The sequence below is a fragment of the Marmota marmota genome, unplaced genomic scaffold (genome assembly GCF_001458135.2).
Source record: "Marmota marmota marmota unplaced genomic scaffold, marMar, whole genome shotgun sequence".
NCBI lineage: Eukaryota > Metazoa > Chordata > Mammalia > Rodentia > Sciuridae > Marmota > Marmota marmota.
The window spans coordinates 7,752,144-7,776,596 of NW_025999991.1; the positions used below are offsets into that span (position 1 = coordinate 7,752,144).

General features: G+C 35.5%; 1 protein-coding gene across 6 annotated transcripts in view; it reads left to right on the top strand.

Moving 5' to 3' along the window:
• The window catches only part of Znf407 (zinc finger protein 407), a 424,361-nt gene that overhangs the window by 255,072 nt on the left and 144,836 nt on the right, over positions 1-24,453 (top strand). For 5 of the 6 annotated variants that reach the window (XM_048806658.1, XM_048806657.1, XM_048806660.1 and 2 more), the window contains one exon: positions 8,147-8,267. In XM_048806658.1, coding sequence (XP_048662615.1) covers positions 8,147-8,267 — 121 coding nt within the window. Of the gene's footprint in view, positions 1-8,146; positions 8,268-24,453 lie in introns of those variants that run through there. The other variant, XR_007348960.1, reaches the window with a different exon arrangement.

Here is a 24,453-nt window from a genome sequence, read left to right on the forward strand (position 1 = left end):
CCCCCATGCCTCTGTACCCACCTGCCTACTTAGCTCCCTTATGTGTTATCTGCCCAACTCCTGTCTATCTCTCTGCCTCCCTGCCCTTCCCTTCTATTGGTCAGTCGGTCTGTGAGTTAATGTGATTTGAAGGCTGTGCTGTTTAATAAGTTATTCTTAATATTAATTATTAATGGAAATAAAGGAACAACATAAGAGATAATTATGGTCATTGAAGAGAATCTCCCTCTCCTCACATTATGTGTACATTCTTGGTGATTGAACAAAATAAAATGGATTCGTTGACTATGAACACTTATGAATGAGAAGTTTTAAACATTCTCAAATTTGTTTCCTACTTTGTGTAATCTAATGGGTCTTATAAGTAATTATTTTTGTAATTCTAAATTATATGTGTTTGGGACAGTATGGATTCATGGCAGTTGTCCCTTGAAGCTATTAACAGAACCACATTTTACTATACCAGATCTTACCTTGTTAAGATGATAAGTCATGTGGTAACATAGTGATAACAAAGTATTGTATTTTTACTTTTGTACATGAGGATGGTTGAGTGTGACAGTCACACCGTGAATGACATGAAATTAAAGTATGTGAAATGTGTTATTTATGGTACATTATGATTCTTGAAATGCTATGTTGAATGGGTACAGTCAACTTTCGTGCCCAAGATGGTATTTGTAGGATCAACGAAAATGAATGCCAGTTATTGCTTTTAGATCTTGCATGTATATGATTCGAATTTCCATCTGGAATAAGAACTGTTGATTCAAAAGAAAATTTCCAGTCTAGCATGATATTGGAAACATAGATGTACTTTAAACACATAAAATTTCATTGTAAGTTTCCAGGAGCCACTGTGCATGCATTATTTTAAGGAATCGGTGTAAGATGACAGAAAAGGCAGTTATCCTTGACCACTCCAGTGGAATAGTTGGAAATAAGTGCATAAATAGTGTGCTCATTAGGATTTTTATTCATAATGTTTTCAGTTTATTCGTGCTCAAAGTATTATGATTTAAATGTCCCTGTAGTTCTCCTTGTTTCATCTGGTGTAGCCCCAGGGGACAGTAGACTCCCACTGTGCCACCTCTGCCACTAGGTATTGTCCCTCTTTGTCCTACAGTGGAGACCGTAGAGCTGCGATCACAGGCCTTCTAGCTGATGGATCGATCAAGAAGCCTGCATTGAGCCAGCATAAGTTTATATTTTATGTCAGGTCCAGAGTCTCCTTATTACTTTGCTATTAACTTTATACCATATAGGACATTGTCTCACAGACAGAGGTATCTGTCTTTCTGGCATTTATCTGCCTCTCTGGCACAAATCAAACATGATTCTTTAATACCAAAGTCAGTTCTTCAGATTGTTGGTGTCAACAAACAGCTCTGTACAACTCAGTCTAGGCACTTAGCTTTTATGCTGGATTTAAAATGTTTCAGCAACATACAACTTTTTATTTCCCAAGGCCATTTGAAATCTGTATTTCTCTGATGTGTCCCACTTTGACATGGTTTACCTTTTTACCACAGAGTGCCCACGCAAATTATAATCGGTTTGGAAAGGGATAGGTATCCAAAGTGTTCCAAATGGCGTAAATAATTCCCTGTTGCAATACAGACTGTCTAGGGGGCTGAAACAAAACATCTTCTGTTCTGAGATTTATTTTTATCACCTGTCAGAGACCCTTGATTCAAGGGCACAGGAACCAGTCCTCACATGCAGTTGAAGAGTCCTGGCCAGCGTAATAACCCAGCCCACCCAAAGGAATGCAGAGTGTGATTTCCTGGAGATGTGGCAGCCAGTCTGACAGATGGTTGACACACAAAAGGACACTGCTCTGTGGTGACAAGCTATTCTGATGTCCCTGCTCTTTCTTCTACTTTTCTATCAGGTTACCCGATAGAAAGGTGCAAAGTATTCCTGGTTGGTTATATTAGCTAAGATTATATGTAAGCCCATACATATAATCTGAACAACCAAGTCCTATTGTCTCATGTAGAGAAAAATACAAAGATTTGGGGAACTCTTCCTTATTCTGCTTTTTTGAAAGGGTAGCCCTCTTGCCTTATAGGTAGCGTTATTTGAGTTTTAATATGTTACTTGGTTTTATTCATTCTTTCAGCTTTGGAATGGCAAGGAATTCAGAAGCTCTCTTTCCAGTCAGTCCTTCATTAGAAGATCTTCCTTAAGCATGTTTATATACCTCTTCATACACTATTTCTTATTTTAAATAATTAACAAATATTTAGCACACCAAAATTTTTATTTCAAATCTGTTTTTCTTTCCAACTTTTGAGTCTTGAGGTTGGGTTTATATTTTGATTGTGTATTGAGACTAACAAGAAACTCCTTCTGTGTTTCTGCAGTGTTGTTTCTTTTTTTCCCCCTGAAGAAATCACCCACAAGTGATTTCAAAAATTACCAAATTGCATATTAGAGAAAAAGTATTGAACATATAGCAAAATACATGAATTGCAAATTAACTATCATGTACAGATTTGAATAAACTGGAGTTTATAAAGTTGAAGTGAGATTCTTACACTGTTGAGAACTCAGATAAGTGTGAGCCTTCCTTAGCATTTTGGGTAGCATAACATTTTTGTTACATTCTCTTTTTTCCTTCCAGCCCATATATAATTTAAAATATTTCAGTATTCCACAACTTAACCTATGATATGGTCAAGGTAGATATGTTGTGACATTTTGTAATTTACAACAATATAATGCTACCTACTTTGAACTTAAAATTATTTGAATTATAAAGAAAGTAAATGGCATCCTTTTTTTAAAATGTGTTGCTTTTAGATTTAAATTTTGTTAAATAAAAATACAATGAAAGTTCACCTGAAATAAACTATATTAAACACATTTTTTAAAAAGAGATTGTTAAACTCCCAAACTAAGGAAATTAAGTTTGAAGATCTCAGATCTTTAATTTGCCCCACTGACATAGGTGATAAGGTCTATAATGTCACTTTTTTTGCAATCTTCAGATACCTTTCAAATTCATGAAGAATGAATAGCTCAAGGATGTTGGGCAAGGACGGTGCGGTGAACAAATGGCAGTGAATTGTCACACCAAAACATTTTACAGACATTTAGAGGGAATGGAGGCATCAGAATAAAATTGTGAATTTGCATAATTAAAATCATAAATTGCTTGACTATTTAGAGTCATTTTATTAAAAGTGGAAAGTTTTATACTAAGTTGCAGTCTTATACAGCTATCATAATTATGACAATATTTTATTGGCATAAAAGTGGACACATAATTCAGTGGAATAGAAAGGAATCCAGAGATAGACTTATGCTTATATTTGTCAAATATTTTCAAACAAGGTATCATATTCAGAATTAAATTCAGGAAAAAATGTGCAAAGGCCCTACAGTGGAAACCTCGTAACACCCCTGATAGAAATTTAAGAAGACCTAAATAGAGAGCTGTAACATATATATACAGAAATTCACTCCAAAGAGGCAGTCTCAGTGTAAAATTTAAAGAAGTATAAAATCTAGATGAAATCATAGGAAAAAAACTTTTGTTTTGGATTACCAAAGATTTCTTTGTTTTGACAGCAACAGCTGATTCATAAAAGAAGAATCTTGAAAAATGATTAATTGAAAACTTTATAAAGTAGTAATTAATGTTCTTTAAAAAAACACTGAGAGAACTGGGGATGTTGCTTAGTGGTAGTGTTCACCTAGTATATGCGAAGTCCTGGGTTTCATCCCGTGTACTGCAAAAATTTTTAGGAAGAAAGAAGGAAGGAGAATGGAGGGAAACAAAAACAGACCAACCAACCGACTGAGATGAGGATGAAAAGACAAATTACAGATTGGGAGAAAGTACGTGCACATCACAAGTTGTATAAAGAATCATAGTAGAACATCAAAAGAACTCTGAAAACATGGTTCTCAGAAAACAGTAAATTAAAAAGATAAAGATTTTAGCAGATTTTCACCGAAGCATATGAAACTGTGGTTCATAAGTCCAAGGATGGAAAGAGCCTCACAATCCATAGAGAAATGCTGCCGGCAAGTACTGACCACACCAGATAATGGTGAAGATTTGGAGCAGCTGGCCTCTCACACACAGCTAGTAAGAATCTAGGTGGTCCAGCCTCTTTGGAAAACAATTTGGCAGTTTCACACAAGGTGAAATGTGTATCTGCCTTTTCACCCAGCCATCCTACTGCTGGGAATTTATCCAAAACAAAAGGAAATATATATATGTACATGCAATGGCTTACATACATGTACATGAAGATGTTTAGCAGGTTAATTTTTTGTACCCAAAATTACAATAACTTGGATACCTTCAATGTATAAATGGATAAGCAAATTGTATGGATAAGTAGTATCCATACAATGAATACTACTCAACAAGGAAAACAAATGAAGTATGTTTACCCTCCGCAACATAAATAAGCCACAGAATAACTGTGCTGAGAGAAAGAGGCCAGATAAGAAAAGGTTCATACTATGTGTTTGCATGAACATAAATTTCTAGAAAATGCTAATTATTATACAGTGACAAAGCAGATAAGTGTTGGCTTGGAGATGGAGTGAGTAGGAGGCAGGTACAGGAGTCCTTTGGAGAAAATGGTTGTCTTTGTTCATTATCTTGATCGAGGTAGTAGTTTCATCAGTGCGTACAATAAATATGGAAATATTTTATGTATCAGTTATATCTCATTGGCACAGTTTATAGTACTTGATACTTTCTGGGTCAATCTTGAAAGATATAGTCAATTTAGTGAAATAATTAATATTTTTTTGTGAACTGAAGTTTGACATTGATATGAAGTTAAATTACTTTTCATTGTACTTAGAGAACAAATTCAGTTCTAGGATGAATGTACCATACTCTGGTATAAATATGGGTGGCTGGTTTTGTGTTTCCATGTCATAGAGGTTGACCTGTTTTCCTTCAGGCTTATATAAAATGAATAACCTGTTGCCTCTCAAAGCAAAATCTGCCAACATCGTGAGAGTGCGCTTTTGTGTGTCAGTGGTTGTGTGTCCACTGCAGTTTAAGTTGCTTAACTATGAGTTTAGACATTCTTGATTGTTTCCTTTGCTGAGAGCAAAGAGTCATTGAGACCTGGGGTGATTGCTTGATGAGGCTGCTGCAGGTGGACGTCTTTAAGGAAAAAATGGTGAAGAGAGACAAAAATCCTTTCTAACTCAAAGATGTTTTTTACTTATCAGTTCATCAGTGTGCTTTATGTAGTGGGGTTCTCTGTTTTTGTTTTTGTTTTGGGTTTTTTTTTTTATTTTTTGGTACTTGTAATTGAAACCAGGAGCACTTAACCACTGAGCAACATCTCCAGACCCACTTTTTATTTACAGTTATATTTTTATTTTTTCTAATTAGTTATACATGATATTAGCATGTATTTTTGGCATATTATACATATACGGAGTATAACTTCTCATTCTTCTAGTTGTGCATGTTGTAGAATTACAGAGCTTAAGTAATCATATATAATGTCCAATTCATTCTACTATGTTTCCTATTCCCATACCCCCTCCCTTCCCTTCATTCCCTATTGTCTAATCCAGAATATTTCTATTCTTCCCTAACCACCCCCACCTATTGTGAATTAGCATCTGCATATCAGAAAAAACATTCAGCCTTTGGTGTTTTCGGACTGGCTTATTTCACTTAGTAAGATATTCTCCAATCAATCTTTCCTTCCTTCCTTCCTTCCTTCCTTCCTTCCTTCCTTCCTTCCTTCCTTCCTTCCTTCCTTCCAACAAGAATAAGTCAAACAGAAATATTTCCTGACAGGATTCATTAAATTATACATTTGTTTCATGTTCCCTTACTATGCAAACCCATTAATTTTTTTCTGTGTGCTAACTGCTTATCTGTTTACTGGTTCTGAGCTCTTGATGAGAGCCACTTGTGTGCTCCTTCTCTCTTCTCTGTGAGAGTCCATGCACTTAACCAAGGTCAGCAGTGCTCTCACAGTAATAAGAGCAACTGGTCGCTGCACACTCTGATAAGTGTGCTTTTTCTGTGTTTTTTGCCATCTTAATCCCGAATAGGTACCCTGAGTTTTGGTGGTATTCCCCTTCTGATCTTTCTCAAGAAGTCTGACAGGTAGTTTGTTCAAGATATGGCAAAAACAGATTGAAATTGAAGCCCATCTGGCATCATCCAGCCATGCCACTGTGCTGCATTAGAAAATGCCATCAAACGAGATGTTTATGGATAAGTGAGTGATCCACAGCTGTAAGTAAGGCCCTAATAAAGAAACATGTGGGATGAATTTCTAAACATTGTCATTTCAGGAACACATATAGGCAAATAGATATTATTGTATACGTTTGATGATAGGCAAGTAGATGTGATTGTATGACAAGATACTTGATCCTTCATTTTCTAAGTAAATCAGTATACTTACAAAGCCATCACAACAACCTGAAAATGAGAGGTAACAAGTTGAATTATGGAGAAACATAAAATTAATTTATGATGTATGTGAAATTTGTCAGAAAGAACCTCTGTTTGGAAGAATATTACTACATATTAATTTTTTCTGGGGGATAGGGACATGAGGATTTCTTTAGATTGTCACTGTCCAGTAGGAGTGTAATATGAACTGCACATGTATAATTTTGTTTCCTGGTGGCCATATTAAGAAAAAAGTAAAGGAACAGGTAAAATTTTATTTCTGTAGTTAACCAAACATATACAAATTATTATTTCCACATGAAGTCATTATGACATAACCTACAGTATTTTATTATTTGGGATTAAAAATTTTGAAATTGGCCCACGCATTAATGCACATTTCTATATTCCCAGCAGTTCCACTGGCTGAGGCAGGAGGTTTTCGAGTTCAAAGCCAGCCTCAGCAACTTATCAAGGCCCTAGAAGCTTAGTGAGACCCTACCTCAAACAAATATATAGAAAAAAGGGCTGGGGATGTAGCTTAGTGGTTAAGCGCCCTGGGTTCAATCCCCAGTACCAAAAAGGAAAAAATAAATAAATAAAAATGGAAATTTGATATATATTTGATGTGTCTGGCATTTCTCAATTCAGAGGGTAAATTATCACCTGCAATATATTATCTGTATTCAGATTTGATAAAAATACTTCAAAGAGTAGATTCATAGCCAGGCCACGTGGCACATGGCTATAATCCCAGAGGCTCCTGAGGCTGAGACAGGAAAATCTTGTGTTCAAAGCCAGCCTCAGCAAAAGCAAGGCACTGAGCAACTCAGTGAGACACTGACTCTAAATAAAATACACAATGGGGCTGGGGATGTGACCCAGTGTTTGAGTGCCCCTGAGTTGTCCCTGGTACCTGCCCTCCCCAAATAAAAATAGATTTATACTCCCAAGTTATTCCAGTGCATTTTGAACACTTTTCAATGCTGATAGTGTAATATTTTTTTAATTTAAATTTACATTAATTAAAATTCAATAACTATGTTTCAGGTGCTCACTCTCAGTGTTACTAGTAAAGTGAAAGTCTGGTTAACCTGGGTGATTCCTTGTATGTGTGAGGGGGAGTGTGGGTAGGAAGGAAGGCTGTCCAGTGAACAGAGCCTCTGGTCCCCTCTGGCCTTGCAGCTTCGCTCTTTGTGTGTTTGTTCTGGCTGTTTCTTCCTAGGTTGGCAGGTTTAAGTTTAAAAGTAGTGTCCATTTATAGCTTGATTTTATTTATTTTTATACATATTTAATGCTAAGAATTTAATAAATTTTACATTCTATATTCAGAGCATGTCTACATCTTATTCTTTTCCATGGTTTAACCTCCCTGAGATTTTTATAATTGCCTTAATGTAACATAGTTTGTTAAATCATTCTTGATATGGTTCTTCTATACAGATGATTTAGATTCCTACTGGTAAAAGATATACTTTAACTATATACTATATTCTTTGCTTATATTCTATACTCTGGTTTCTCTTCAGATCGTATAAATCTTTAGCCTTTTGCTTATATTCTAGTATAGAAACAAAAGTTCTAACTTTCTCACTCTGAAAGTGAGAGTAAATGTTCAAGTATCTTAAATGCATGGAATCCATTGAATGATATTATTAAACATTTTATGGAAATAAGTTTTTTTATATTATCAATACCAGTTGTTATTATTCATGTACAACATTTCTTGTTATGTTACAGGAGAAAAACCTTTCAAATGTGATGAGTGTAACTTTGCCTCCACAACCCAGTCCCATTTGACTCGGCATAAGCGTGTGCACACTGGAGAGAAACCCTACAGGTGCCCCTGGTGTGACTACAGGTAATGAGGCCACATGGGTTTCTGTGACAATTGGATCCTGTTGAATAAATCAATAAAAGATCAACATGAATTAGCACACTTTAAAGCATAAGGCATATTAGGTTAGGAGTTTATTATAGTACCTAATTTTAGTGACTTTTCAAATATAGACTTTTTTTTTAAGATCAGTTTTAGGTTCATAGTAAAAGTGAAATGTTGGTACAGAGATTTTCCAAATATCTTCTTCCCTTACACATGAGAGACTTCCTCATTATCTATATCCCCAACAACATGATCTGCTTTTTACAGTTGATGAACCTCCACAGACACATTCTCATCACCCAAAGCTAATAGATTTTAGTCCGGTTCACTGAGGGTGTTATGCATCCTATGGGTGTGGACAAATTTATAATGACATGTATCCACCATTATAGCGTCATTTAGGTTGTAGTGACTGTTCAAAATATAAAGTTCTTTTACATTTTTGTAATCTTAATACTTAGTTTTCAGACAATCCTTTGTTACACCCAGGTTTCTGGTTTTCTTGCTCATTCCTTTATTTGATATGTGTATGGCATCTCATCTGCTGTGAGAAAAGCATTCACTGAGAATGGAAGATGATATAAAAAGTGTTTTCTGCCTTTAAGGACATTACAACGTAATTGGTGACTTCGTTTTCAAAAGTAATTATAATACATATTCAAATAGTAAAAGAGAGAGCAGAAGAGAATATGGAGAAGGACCACATTGAGCCCAGATAAAATCCCTACAGAGCAGAGAGCATCTTGCCTATGGCAGGAAAGGTGACAAAATTTCAAGTACATGATGTATGTTCTCAGATGAGTAGTTGTTGGCACATGTAGCATTTTATGCTGGGGAAGGCATCTTGGAGTTTATGGATGCTCAGTCATTGCACTGGGTCTGGGGCAGCTGAGTTGTATCAGCCAGAGCACAGAAGTACTCAGTGACAGCAGTAATGCTCTATGATGAGGCACACATAGAGAGGCCTGGTGGAAGGTACACTGGGGCATGGAGCTTGCAGCCATGCCATGCTGCTCATGGAGCCCAAAGGTGAGCTGAGACACCATGCAGTTGGCAGGCAGTTAAAGGACACCGTCTTCAGCCTTGGACCGAAGACCTCACTGTCACTGCCAGGCATGTCAATAAGAAGACATCGGGGGTGTGTCTTCAAATGCAGCCACTTCTGTTGAATATTAAAATGTATATGTTGAACATCAAGCCTTCTTTAAAAAGTAGGTTTTTGTATTCTTGTGAATGTAGCCTGTGCATTCAGCAAATATATTGCCATAATCTCTATCATCAGCCATATTATTGCATTAAGTTTTATGTGAAAGGTCATAGAATAGTACAGAGATATTACAGATATATTTCATTCTTTAATTATTTATTCATTCAACATTTTATGGATTCTGGTTTTGTGTAACACTAGATTGGTATTTCTTATAAATTTGGGAAAATGGCGATCTAATTAGAGGTTCTAGGGTACTGACAACAGAAATTCTAAGGTGCTGATAGTGTGCTCTATAATAAAAATAAACATGACTTTTTTTTTATTACAGAGAGCATTCTGCAGTTGCCTTCCGTGTAAAAGAAAAAAAGCAATAAGAAAATTATAAAAATTTCCCTTAATTATCACTTACTCTTAAGATTATGTGCTTTTAGTCTATACTCTATGTATAAGATTTTTTGTTGTTGTCTTGGGGGGAATTTTTGCTTTCTTGCAGTATAAATTCTTATACTTAATATTATCACTATTTTTCTGTGCCAGGAAGCAGTCTTCTATAGAACTATGGTTTTATTTTATTTTATTTTATTTTTTAAATTTTACTTGTGGATGGACACAATATCTTTATTTTATTTATTTATTATTTATATGCAGTGCTAAGAATCCAACCCAGTGCCTCACTCATACTAGGCAAGCACTCTACCCCTGAGCTACAACCACAGCCCCTAGAACTATGGTTTTAAGACTTCTTTTAAAGTAGCCAAAATCACTCCTTCAAACATGATTATAAAGAAAACCACACATACAAAATAAACAAGTGGTATTTACCATTTTTTAAAATATTTATTTATTTATGTATCTTTAGTTCTTAGGTGGATACAATAGTTTGTTTTTATGTGGTGCTGAGGATCGAACCCAGTGCTTCATGCATGCTAGGCGAGCACTCTACCGCTGAGCCACCACCCCAGGGGTACTGTAACACTGAGCTACATCCCCATCCTTTTTTTTATTTATTTATTTTATTTTTAGACAGGGTCTGGCTAAGTTGCTGAGGCTGGCCTAGAACTTGTACTTCTTTCTCAGTCTCTTGAGTCACTGGGATTATAGGCTGGCGCCACTAAACCCAGTGCAGTCAAACTCTTTAACCTCCTGGGCTACCACATTTTCATTTGTAAAATATGGATTGTTAGCTGACCAGCCTTATGGGATCCTTGTGCATATCAAGCCAGACAGACGTTGAAGTTACCTCACCAGTGCCTAGCACTTGGTTAAGTGGTAAATATTCGCCTGTGTTTTTGCTGTCCTCTCTGGTGCATGTTTTAGCCTGGTTACAGGTTTCTTCACCTTTCAGTGAGTTAATTTGGAGTTTTGATGTACTGAAAGTATTTAGCATGCTTAAATATTATTTATAATACAGTCAAAATAGGTTTTTACAGTTTTTTATTTAATTTAAAATTTATTAAATCTAAAATCAGTTCTTGGATAATTGCTGAAATACTTTAAGGCTTCAAAATGTCTAATTTGAAAAAGCATTCTTATGTAATATAATTGTTATGCCTGTGTGGTCCCAAGTTACACATACTGCAATCAATTTATTAAGTTTTGGGACATGAACACCATTTTCAGGTATTTATTTTCAAAATGCTCATACCTTGCATATCCATGACTTTTTTAGGATACATTTCTAAAATTTATGATTAAGACTTTTTATAGTACTGCTACAAAGATTATGATTTTTTAAAATAAGATCTTGGTGTTTATGTGCAAAATTTGTTTACAAGTATTTCAGCTTTCCATGGTTTGAAAGAACACTGTACTTTTTTCGAAGTTCTAGGTCATAGTATTGTGCCCTATGCAGTTTGTCCCAAACAGAGAGCAGCACTCGCATATAGTAATGCATTTGAGCTGGTTGGACTGCAGTTATGTTATACCTCTGTCAGACGTTGAGTTAAACAGGAGATGATGTTCTCTAAGCATTTCGTTGCCGTCCTGCGAATTAATACTTAGAACACTTGATAAAGTGATAACTACCAGATCTCCTTTTGAAATACTTATGTCCTTATTAAGAAGGTGATTTCTATTTTTATAACTTTTGAATAATTTTGTTATTGCTGGAAGTAGTTTGAGCCCTTTCTATTTAATAATTTTTATAATTTTGTGTATATGTAACTAAGTTTGCTTTTACTAAGGAACAAAAGACAAGTTAGTTCTTTAAGAGCATGCGAGTATAAGAATTCTTTTGAAGTTAGGGACTGCGAACACAATATAGAAATTAGAAGAGATACCTTTGTTTTCTTGTTGTTAAGAACAAGATTTTAAAGTAAGCATGTAGTAAGTGCATAGAATAAAAAGGTCCCACGCCTGCCTCCTTTAACCAAGGAAATGTGTCATTTTGCTGTCATTTTGAGTATTAGTGTCATAGATTATCACACATTTCCTGAAAAGATAGGGTCATATTTACCTTATCCATATCTTCCAAAATATTTAAATAATTTTTCCCATTTAGATTTTTACTTCATATAGGTAGATAAAAACTGTTCCCATGAGTATTCCTGTCTTTGTCATTATTGACCCTTATTTGCAGGTAAGTTGCCATCACTAGAAACTGAATCATTAATATTTAAATTTTATTTGAAAATGTATTTCTCCTTTTATAAGTTGAACATTAGTAGAGAAATACTAGTTGTTATCCATGAAAAATGTGAATATAGATTTGTTTACAAAAGAATTTTATAATTAGTCTTTTGAACCTGGGGCTATTTTTCAAGTTTGCGTTATTAATTTAGGCAATGACATCTTATTCTATTCAGATGTAAACATGTACTCTTTTCCTTAGCTTTTGCTGTCTAAAATATCCAAAAATCTAATCCATTACAAATCAGTATATTCCATCATTACTCTACAACTCTTTCACAATTAATTATGATTTCAAAGCTTAAATTGAGTCATAGAAGACTTTCCTACCATATATATGTAGCAAATTCTTTAGGTTTGTTTCTACCATACAATGGAAACATTCTAACCCTTTCTACATTTTATTTCCTTTTATGTGTTGTCACCTCTATATTAATGAGAGAACAAAACAGAACAATACAGAACCTTTTGTATTTTATAGAAAGCATCCTAAGAATACGAAGTCTGCCATCCCTGTAGAATTTATTAACATCAAACTGCTGTTTTTTCACTCATTGATTTATATATGAAAGTTCACCCAAACAAATTAAGGATTTGTTTTATTAAAATGGCCACAATTGGGCTTTTTTTCTCCCCTTTTTATGTGAAGCATCTTCTCATTGGTTTCTTTTTTTGTTTTGTTGTGTCCTTTAGGATTTATGGAGGAATTATAATGCATGTATTTTAAACAACAAACCACTAAGCCATGCAAAGTAATGCAAAATACTTCTTACAGAATTAAAAATATTAAGGCCAATTCTATAAAGCACTTAAAATGCCATTTTTTATATTATAGAAAACTGAAGTTTCAAGCCAATCTCTGGAAGTTCTTACTGTTTTGTTTACTGTGTCCCTTGTTATTGAACTTGAGATAGCCTCAGTGTTCTGTAAGTATAGTTTTGGCTATATTTTTCCTCAATTTTGTAACTGTCTTTATTCTTCTAACCTTACATGAGCTTTATTTTTTAAAATATTTTTTACTGTTACTTTTTTCACTTTTTTATTGCTTTTAAATCCACTGGTGGTGAGTACATAATTGTACATAAAATGTACACTTCTCACCTCAGATTAAAGGTCCACCCCGTTGTTTGCTAAATTTGTAGGAAATCTACTTTTGAGGGTTTTTTTTTCCCCCCTTTCTTGCTGGTTCACTTAACTCTCAGCCAGTGTTTTCCATGGAAATCATTAACTCATTAATTTTGTTTATGATTTGTTTGTTTTTTTAAATCTCAGGAGGATTTTTCTCTTTTTCATGAGGTGGAGGCTGAAGATGTCTGTCTCTGTCTCTCTCTCTCTCTCTCAATTAGGAACATGCTTCCTTTTGCCATGTACCTCAACAGCCCTTTTATTCATCTGAATACTTTGTTTAGTAGTTCTAACAATCAGATTTGTCAAGTTCTTACACATGTGACTATAGTAGAGAGAATTTGCTGTTTGTTGCCACTATTTGAAATCATGTATGCCCTAGAAATTTTTGTGAAGATATGCTTTTAACTTAATGGAAATCTTTCTTTGCATTTCCTGGAATCATTTTTAGGGAAGTTTTAAGGTTGAGTGACCAAAAAATTATATTAATGATGTTACTTCTGAAAGTTTGTTTTAATTTCTTCTTTCTGTTATAAAAATATCTGCAGGTCATAGGTAATATGCATTTTTATACAATGTTTTTTTATCAGCATTTTGTGTTTTATAGTTCTTGTCTTCCATTTGTTTCAGCAGCAGCGTCCTGAGTTAGGGAGACTGCACAGGGATGATTTTCTCCTTTGGATAATTTCTTCTGAGAGGTCCAATTTTTCTTTGGCTTCCTTTGCAGGTACATAGGTTGTAGCAGGAGAAGCAACAGATAAAACAAATTTGGATTTGCTCATAATAGTGATAGTGAGAAAAAAAAACACATTTTTGTCCTTATACTAGTACATAATATATACAAGAAAAAGAAGCCAACTTACACATACTGAAACAAACAGCACACTATGTCTTTTTCCACAGAACCATTCATCTAGGTAATTTTGAATTTCTCAAAGAATAAAGATACTACGTAATAATCAAAATGAAAATATCTAGTACTGATATTAGACATGATTTATATTTAAAGCCAGTTATTGCCATGGTCTAGTTAGATCAGAATAGACTTTAAGTCAAAACTACTTTTGTTATTTAAAGTTCCAGTCAATATCATTTCATTATTTCATATATGTCAGGTCTCTATAGTCTGTTGTCACTGCTAATCTACTCAGTGGAATAAAAATAAATAAATGAGCCAGGCTCACAGATAATTCTGAAGACCTAAAAATCCGGTTATTTTCCAAGCTTTTCATAGGGTGATGGTGAGTCTAAAAGCTTTCTTCAAATTCTGATGCATCTTCTCTAGAAAACATACGTATTCATTGGATTATGTCTGGTCTTGCCAGTAAGAAGATTGCCCCTTCCTGTTGGCCTCCTACACACAGTTCAGCCAGCCACAGGTAGATGTCAGTATCGTGGTTGGTTGTGAAACTGTGTGTGTGTTGATTGCCAAGCATAAGCAGTGCTTAAAAAGCTTCTCCTAGCCTGTGTCAAGGTGATACTCTGTGAAGTCTAGTGCCCTTCACATGGAGTAGCTGTATCTGGTGAGTGCAGATGGAACTTTTTGCAGAATTCCCTTAAAAAATGAATTTATTGTCCCCAGAATTGCATCATCCTTTCAGGTTTTTCTGTAATGAAATGCTCTTTTTTCCCCTGCTGTATTTGTACTTTGCAGCAAGTTGAATTCTTCCTTCATAAAAATTTCATATTTTTTTCTTTCATTAATGAATGTTATCTCAGTATTTTGTTTTATATGTTTTTTGTATTTTCTATTATGTTGTTTTCTAATATTAGTTTCAGATGTCTTCTTTCATTCATACTTTGCTTCCTTGTGCTATAACACATGAGCACATAAACCTTCAAACCTTTTTCATTCAAGCAGCCTGTGTAAAGATATAATAAAGTATGTGCGGGCCTGAAGTTAACACTCATAATTTTAATCTCTGTAAAAAGCTGAAGTAAAAAAATAATATAGACTTGAGAACAAATAGATTCCATAGCATTAAAAATTACAAATTGGTTAGATGCCTTTAAAACAAAAAGAATCTGAGGTACCTTTTTGTGTATCAGTACAAGTAAGTTGTTTTGTTTGTTAATGTAGCTAAAACAGCAGATTAATTAGAAGAGCCATTTTGAACACAAAGTGACCATACATTCCCTCTGCTATATCTTAAAGTAGAATCTAGATAAACATGTTTATTTAACTTGCTGTTGCTGAATCCCAAATCCAGTCATTATAAAAGGACCAAAGCTATCTTTGGGGATGGTCTTTCTACAAGGAATTACTCTGGACAGTCCCTTGGGTGGTAGTTAGATATATCTGTATATATTGTGGCAGGAAGAAAGGCCTTAGAGATGAAAAAAAATAGAAAATATTTTTGGGGCAATAGTCTCTTGCATAATAAGTTATTCCTCAGACACTAGAGCTATTATCACACAACAAAACACTTCCCTATGTAACTATCTATAGCCTCTGGCAGTTAGAAGCTCAAAGAATGGAGCTTATTAGACAAACAGTGTAATCACTTGGAGTAGCTGACAGTCATCAGTAGAACACTGAGCATTGCCACAGTGGTAGTTGGGTTCAACCTCACATGTGCATTTGAGAAAAGAACATAACAAGACAGAAGAGCTTTGAAGTGTATAAAAGTTTGTCCAACTTTCATTAATCAGTAACAATGCAAGGATACTAGTTATTTCATTTTACTTTCAGCTCCTTGGTTTTAGCATATTCTGATACATTGCCTCTCAGGGGACTGACAAAAATAATGGAAGAAAGAAAGAAAAACTTGCAACACTTGAAAGATGATAGTTCTTAGACGGTAGTTGTGTTTTGAGGCAGAGAAAGGTGAAGTGGCTTTGTGCATCTGCACACTTTCTGACACGTTGCACTCCCCGTGGGAGTGAGATGTCTCCTTCCCCAGGGTCACACGTGTCTGCATATTTTGGGTCCTCCTTAACCGATTCTGTAAAGACAGGATCTTCTGTGAATCTTACATCTTCATCTCCTTGGTTAAGGGACTATAACACAAACCCTTTGCTGGCCTTCACCTTCTTCTACTGTGTTCCTTTCTGTTTACTCTATTAAGAAGCTCTGAAAAAAGAACTACTGAACATTTTTTTGGTTTTTGATTAAACAATCATATCATTATTTACTACAGAGGTACAAGTGAGCTATAATTCAAATAAACTAGAACCCATTATTCTGTAGCATAATACGTAACCTGATACTTTTTTACAGGGAATTTTAACTTTAATTCATTAACCTTAATTATTTTGCCTTGTCTCCTGTTATATATATAAAACCCTGTTCCACCTTTTATCCTTCCTTATGAGGCTTTGTGGAGATGCCTCTCTGTGTGTTTGTATTATGTTGATTAACTTTACTTGGTGCTTTCCTCCTCAACATGTTTGTTCCTTCATCTTGAATTGCAACTTTAACACATAAGAAATGTGATAAAACAAATAAAAATTTACCATTGAGAGAAAATGGGGTAAATGCTGAGGGTACTTAAATAAGATGATTTATCTCTTGGATTGAATTGTTTGAGATCAAAAGTGCTTGACATTTAAACTTCAAAAATTTGTTTTGATCCAGAAACCTCAAGTAACTTTAATGTTAGTTAAAAGTAAGATTTCTTCCATTCTCTGCACTCCTAAGTTACATCTTTTCTTCAAATTAAATTTATCTTCTCCTTTTAGCATGCCTGGATTGCAGGGTATATGAGATTATCTGATAAAAGTAGGAAGGAAGTATATGTCAGCTTTTTACCCCTGTTCATCCTGGAGAGCTTGAGTTTGACTCCACGGGCAGTGGGTGGCCAGGTGGAAAATGCAGAGCCGGAAAATGGTGTGCTCATACCTTACTTTGCCAAATTACTGGCAGGATGCAAAGATGAGCCCAAGAGACACAGAAGGGGACAGGACATCATTTAAAACAATTGTCACAAAGGTACAGGCAGAAAATAAGGCAGATTCAGATGACCAGGTTGGAAGACAGATGAAGGGACATGCTAACCAACGGAATGAATGTGGAAGGACCATATCACCCTTTAGGTGCATAGCCCAGTGCTGCTGGGTGAGTGATAGCACCTTTCAGTGAGGCACTGACTCCTTGAGAAGGCTGCCCTTCAGGAAAATGACTACTTATGTGATCCAGGATGTGTCACCTTGAAACATTGGAATATCCAAATGGAGACACTTCAAGAGTGTACAAGTCCGCAGGAATCTATGTGGAATTTGAAACCAACAATGAGATTGACATTTCCCTCAGAAAGTGTAGAAAATGAAGAAGGCAGAGAGGAACATGGCCAGTGCCTGAGAGGTTGAGAAGCCAGCTCATAGAACCAAAGGGGCCTCCAGGGAAGAGGGGGGTCTGTGACCAGTGAGGAGTGCCAGCTGTGCCAGGGTGGAGGCAGTAGGAACAGGCAGCCACAGCTCCAAGAGTCTAAGGTACTTTGGGGGTGAGAACAGATGCCAACCCCTCAGACAGAGGTGAAGAAATGTACATTGCCCAAGGAACAAAGGGAAGGTAAGACGAGGCTACTGGGAGAGGAGGTGGATGACCACACTTGAATTTGCTTTCATTTGTTTGCTTATGGCTGATTTTAGTGCAGCAGCTACAGCAGTATTTCCACATTTTGGGTTACTGCACAGCACCAAATTTGAGTCATGTGTTCAAAGTTAGGAACCCAGAAAATAGAGGTGTTATGATATTATTACACCCACCCCAGCACATACACACCTGGACCCTGGGATATCATTTACATTGTGTGTTGAATTTCTACACATGGCTATCTTGCTTTGGCTGTTTTTCATTAGTTTAAAATTTTGCTTGCTGCTAGCTAACAATTCAGTGTGATCATTTTCTGAACACTCCTGTTAAATATAGTCTTAAAATGTGACATCTGTTCTGTACTTTGTCCTAAAAAATGTTTACAAATGTCTCTGGGATTTTCTGCCAAAAGTAAATCCAAAGGACTCTCTTATGGTATCTTAAGGCAATTGAAGACACCCAGTCATTTACTGTGATGGCACCCAACTCCTGCCCATTCTGGTCGTAGTTATTCACCTTTCATTTGTTTGGCTTTTTCCAGATTTGTGAACATGGTGTATCACTCTTGCCAATCATGAGCTTAATTCTCTTTGCTATGTGCTGCTTGGTAAACTCCTGAAGACTGTGTTAGATTTGTGCCCAGCTTCTTCAGATTGCCATATTTCTAGAAGTAGTTACTCAGCTAGAGTGTATCCTGCCACCACAAATGTAATAATAAGGATCATGTAGGTGTTGGAGTGAGTGTGTGTATAATATGAAAAGAAAAAGCAAATATATCACTCCTTCGGGTAAGATAGGGTACATGATTTGTTTTCATGACTTAGGTTGTATTATAACTGCTGAGTGTTGGTGTCAGTTGCATTAAGCCACTAAAAAGTGGAAATAAGTCATATATATTGCCCCACAGGTTGATGTATGCTAGTTTTGCATTCACTAACATTTTGTGTGCGCTTCATTGATTCTGTTAGAGTTTTTGCTGCTTTGTCTTATTTTAAATTGTGGTTAGCACACAATTGCAATGACTGTGTCTCAGGTTTTGGTTTTAGCTTGTTTTTCAGCCTTAGGAATAAAAGCCTTTTTCCCTTTGCAAATTTACGTAGTTCTGTTTTATACATTTCATCTAGAATTTTTGGCACCATTTATGTAACTACAAATAAGGGTATAGAAATAATCACTGCAGTGTTCCTGAAGTAGGTTGGTTCCAGTGTTGGCAGCAGGACTTCCTTAGGAAAGGTGAGGAAGCAGCTTCCCCCACCAGGGAGCCAGCTTTTCTGTGGAGGAGAGACCTGAGCATATGAGAGGGTGGTGTGAGTAAGTGCATCATTCCGACTAGACCCTCTCAGACACCAGCAACCGGGTGCCTGTGCCTGAGGCATGTATGGACGGTGTCAGCACACACATGTGTATGTTCTAATTACATGTTCCTTCCCATTAATGATTTCTGCATGGCCTTTGAAAAATGATGTTGAATGTAATGATGATACAGTCCAGATCTTACTTCTTGAGTTACACGTGTACACATGTTTTTAACTACATATGCACAAACATATTTTATTACTTTCCTTTAATCTCTTTTTAACAGAACAATCTTTTAAAACACTATCTCTGATGTAAAAGAGACTCAAAACAAGGTTTCAGTTTTATTTTTAAGGTTTTTTTTTTTTTTTTAGTTTAAAAATGGAATATATGTTTTCTTTAGCTGTAAAAGCACAATCAAGGCAACATGATAAGTGAGTCAGTGTTGTAAAAGTAAAACTAATTTTGCCTTCACTCACATGAGCTATAGAAGGAGGAAGCTTTATTGTCCCTGGGAAGGTGATAAGGCAGAGTAATTGTATATTATACTGTCCTGGAGCATCTGCCTGAAGACTGTTGGAGCAATTCATCTATCACAGACCCTGCAGCGTGTTTTGTCTTTCTGCTTTAACCCATCCCCACTGCTGGCCTGCACGGAGGTTTTGATAGGGACTGCGCCTGGGCCGGGGCTCACATTAATCAGGCCCCTTGTTCAACACTCTGGCTGACATAATTACAACCTGCGCACAGCAGTTATTCAAGTCGAGTCCTTGTCACTCGTGGTGCGAAACTACACAGCTCAGATCCCGGAGGAGATTGCCTTATCACACAGAACAAGGGCTCGCAGGAGTCGAAGAGAATAGAAATGGGAAAATGTCTTCCGGGAGTACTATATATTCCTTTAAAATAAGACATTTGAGAGACATACAAGGGACAAAAGGAAGTATTGTGTGTAGGTACTGAAATGAAACACTTATTATTTTTAAATGGATTACATGAAACATTTTTGTAAAAATGGACATAGATTATTAGATAAATTCAGTGGTCCTCATCATCAGTGACTGTTACTTTTTTCCTTCAAAGGTGATCCTATAACTTTAGAATTAAAAAAGCTTCTTATACTCTTGGTAGAACTCAGTAATATAATTAAGTATGCATTCTAAGTTTAGCGTTGGGCAAATGTAAGTCACAGAGCTCTGTAACTTTCTGTTTTGTGTATGCCGTCTTCTTGCTCTAATGCTCCATTGGTGGATTACCTGCTGCTTCGTCTACTATCCCAGGTGTGAAGGATGGGTCTTTTCTCAGGAATTTAAGTAGTATTTAAATTTTTATGGCAGCCCCTGCCCTTCCTCTAACAGCCAGTGTGAGTCATGTGTGTGTGATGATTTACATGATCATGTCATCAGGCTTCCCACTGAAGTATGTTCCTATGCATGAATGCCAAAGTCGTTGTTTTAGATCTAGACTCTTTCTTTCTTTCTTCCTTTCTTCCTTCCTTTCTTTCTTTCTTCCTTCCTTTTCTTCTTTTCTTTTCTTTCTTTTTAAGCTTTATATTATCCCAAGTAAAATCAAGTTTTGGCCTAGCCCATCAAAATAATGTGAAACCACATACTCAAATTCAGTAAACACTATTTATAACCCCTTAAATTTGAAATGTGAAAGACTTTCAACTAGAAAAGTTAAAGTAAATGATCATTCATTCATTCATACTCATACATTTATATTAAATTACTTGATCTGGAAAATTCCTCTTTTTTTTCCCTAGGTGATTTATTTCAAGCCATAGTTGTAAAAGTTCATGTTTTTTGTTTTTTTTTTAATGAATTTGTCTCTTTATACCATTTTGCCGTACCTAACCTCTCTTAGTAATGTGATTTCAGTGATTGTTTGGGTGTACGATGATGATTAGGCTACATTTTCTTATATTATTTTTTGTTAAGATCATTTTCCCTTCCATCTGTCTTTCCTAAGTTGCTAAGCATAGCCAGTTAGCAGAAATGGAATAAACCTATCCTGTGAGGAAATAAATATATAAACATCAAAAGTTAGGGCTCTATATTTATTTCAAAGAGCATCAAGAAAATAATTGTTGAAAAGACTTTTTACCAGCAGTTATCGCCATCTAGGCAGCTTCGTGGAAGGGAGAAGGAGCATGCAGGACTGATTGGGCATTCTGATTTTCACAGATTTCAAGTTTCAAGCAAGTGTGTTAGCTCAACCTGGGACAAATGTCTTTGCAGTTAGGTCAGTTTGGCGAATGCTGTGTATGTCCTATCTCTTTCTGCCTTTTCAGACTCAAGATGAGCACATGTAATTCTGTTTCACTGAAATGTGGCAAACTTTTGCCAAAACCCTGTCTCCTTAAAAGATAGGGAGCCACTACTGTCTGCTCCATGCTTTTTCCTGAGTGATTTTGCAATAGTAGTTTCTCATCAGCACACGTTGCAAAGCATCTAGTAATTGCTTAAACTCACTAAGTTTTGTTTTATTTATATGAGCATCTAGCTTTTTGACTTGAAGTCAAATAAAAGTCAAGGCTACTTTTTGCTCACAGCACTTGCTTTTTGTTCTCCTTTGTGCTGGCATGTATCCGTATATTAGAGTGTGTGAATGAAATGTATTTTTCGCTTTGGGTTTAACATGAAAGAATCTGGGAGATTTGCACTTGCTTGCAGCCCCTTTCCCCTCCACGTGACTTAGGGAGCAGTCCAGCTCAGACCTCATGTTTAAATCTCTGCACGTGAGGGACACTGTTCGGGAATTTAAATTCTAAAGAAATAATTTGGGGTTCTAATACAAACAGTTCAATGCCACTTCCTATCGTTTCCTCCTTGCTGTTCCCATTGTTCCTCAGTAGAGTGGAAGGTGGAAGGAGGTTGTTAGATTTAAAGTAGTCTTCCTCCTCTTGGCTACAGGTGCCATGATCAGAGATTTGAACAGAGCAGTAATTTAAGTGGAAATGAATGTAGGAAGTACAAGTGGTAACAAAAGATGGAAATTGAAGGAGTAAGAAAATAACTGTGTAAAAAATCCTATAGGGTAAGCATGTGAGAGGCAGTGACACTTTTGTACATAAGTGTGCATTAAGTCGATATCATGTGGAATCACTGGGAGTTAGCATTGCGGGTAGTGTAGAAGGCATGGTAATCCGAGGCCCGCTGAGTTGTGGTCAGCTGCAGGAGTCTTATATGTAGACAGGAAATTTTTTTCAAAATTTATTTTTTAGTTATAGGTGGACCCAGCGTCTTCATTTTACTTTATGTGGTGCTTAGGATCAAACCCAGAGCCTCAAGCATGCCAGTTGAGCGCTCTACCTCTGAACCACAACCCCAGCCCCTTAAACTACTTTTGCAGTTTTTCAGAAGTTGTCTTTCTTTTTTTATTTTTTTAGCATTTTTTGATGTTTATAACTCATTTGTCCAATCAACTTATATTCTGAGCTCGTAACCACAGTGATTTCTTTCTCTCTCTCTCTCTCTTTCTTTCTTTCTGTCTGTCTTTCTTTCTCTCTTTCTTTCTTTCTTCCTCTCTCTCTCTCTTTCTTTCTTATTTTTCAATGTAGTGGGCATAAAATAAATGTTGAATGAATTCATTTTGAAAATAAAGCAAATACATAGGAAAATACACTTTTTTGTAAGCACAGACTTTTTGTCAAAAATTAATTTGCATTAGTCTGAAATTATTTTAATTTGCATTCCTTTGATTTCTAGAGACATTGATCATCATAATGCTTACATAAACATTTGCATATCTCCATTTATGGATTGCTTGTTTATATTCTTTATCCAATGTGTGAAGTTTTTATTTTACTGACTTTCCTAACATGTTTTCATATATGTTGCATGGTTTTCTCCCATTTGTTGCTATCTTAATTTCATTGATGATACATTTAATATGAAGCAGTTTCTATTTCTGTGAGTTATATTTTTCTACATATTTTGGTAGCTTTTGAGTTTTCTTTAGGAATATTCTAATCAAGAAAACAAATGTTTTCTAACTATTATTTTTATAATTTTGTTTCCCTATGTTAAACTTTTAAAATCAAAATGGTATTTACTTTTGTAATGTGTAGGACTGCCTTTTGTAGTAGCCTAGCAGTGGACTCACCATGTGTTATGACCCTCCAACTCCTAATGGAAATCACGTCTTTACCCCTACATATCTGACCCTTCATGCTGTTCTGTTCTGGTCATGTACATGACTCAGCGCTGCAGATGACTAGGTTCATTTGCTGAACATTGTCAACAATATGTTCCTTTTTAGATAGCGGAATCTGAAGTTCTGTATTCTTGTAGATTTTAGCAAACTTTAAATGTAAGCAACACAACATTCAATAGTCTAAAATTATCATATTCTTTACTTATGGGTCCATAGAGAGAATATAAGTGGTAAAAGAATATATACCATAGGCCGTCTCACATAATTGTGGAATAAGCCTGAGCTTACATACAGGCTCACAGTCTTCCAGCCTGCAGTTATTGGACCTTAATGTGAAAATCTTCTAGTCTTTCATAGTCTTTTAATTTTTTGCCTAGGAAATGTGTAATAGTGCTGATTTTAAAATATTAAATTCTTCATTTTAATTTATGTAAATATTTTCTTTTAATTGTTTCTTATCCTTTTGGATTCATTTTACAAAGATACTGCAGAACTTCCTTTTTACTGAGTTTTATATATAGACTTATTATATAGTTTTATAAACTTGTTTCATTCAATACCTCAGTTTAACTATAAGTAATTCTTTTCATAGATGTGAATTCACAGAGTATTGAACAGGCAGAAAAGGAAGTTACATATCTGCCCAATTAATATGAACAGTCCACTCTGTCGTGTGAGCTGTGTACAGTGTAATATCAGGGTAATCTGTGTTTATTCAAATAAGTTGGAACTTGCTTTTTGTGTATGGAAAGAAAATTGCTTATAATGAAGACATTTGAACTGAACTTTTCTGCATTTAATGGAAAGACTGGTAGTAGTAGTAATTTTTTTTAAAAAAAAAAAAAAAAGAAAGAAAAGCCATTTCCACCGTATTATTCAAACACATTTAATACCATTGACCTTCATCCTCGTGACAGCTATACCAGGTACAGGTACTATTCCCCTAGAGAACAGCAACAACAAAGCAATGTGATAAACAAAAGCATATTTCTTTAGGTAGAACTCTCAGAATTTTTCATATTTCAATTCACACTGTGAGTTTCTAGGAGGAAAATCCAATGTGCAGTGTTTCCCTAACCTTCCTGAATATGCATCTCCCCACTTTTGTATTTATACTTTTTCTTAACATCTCTTGACATCATCAGAAATAGAATTCACTGGAGAAGGATTTTACAGGACTTTGTGCAGATCTTATATATTCTTTTCAGTACATT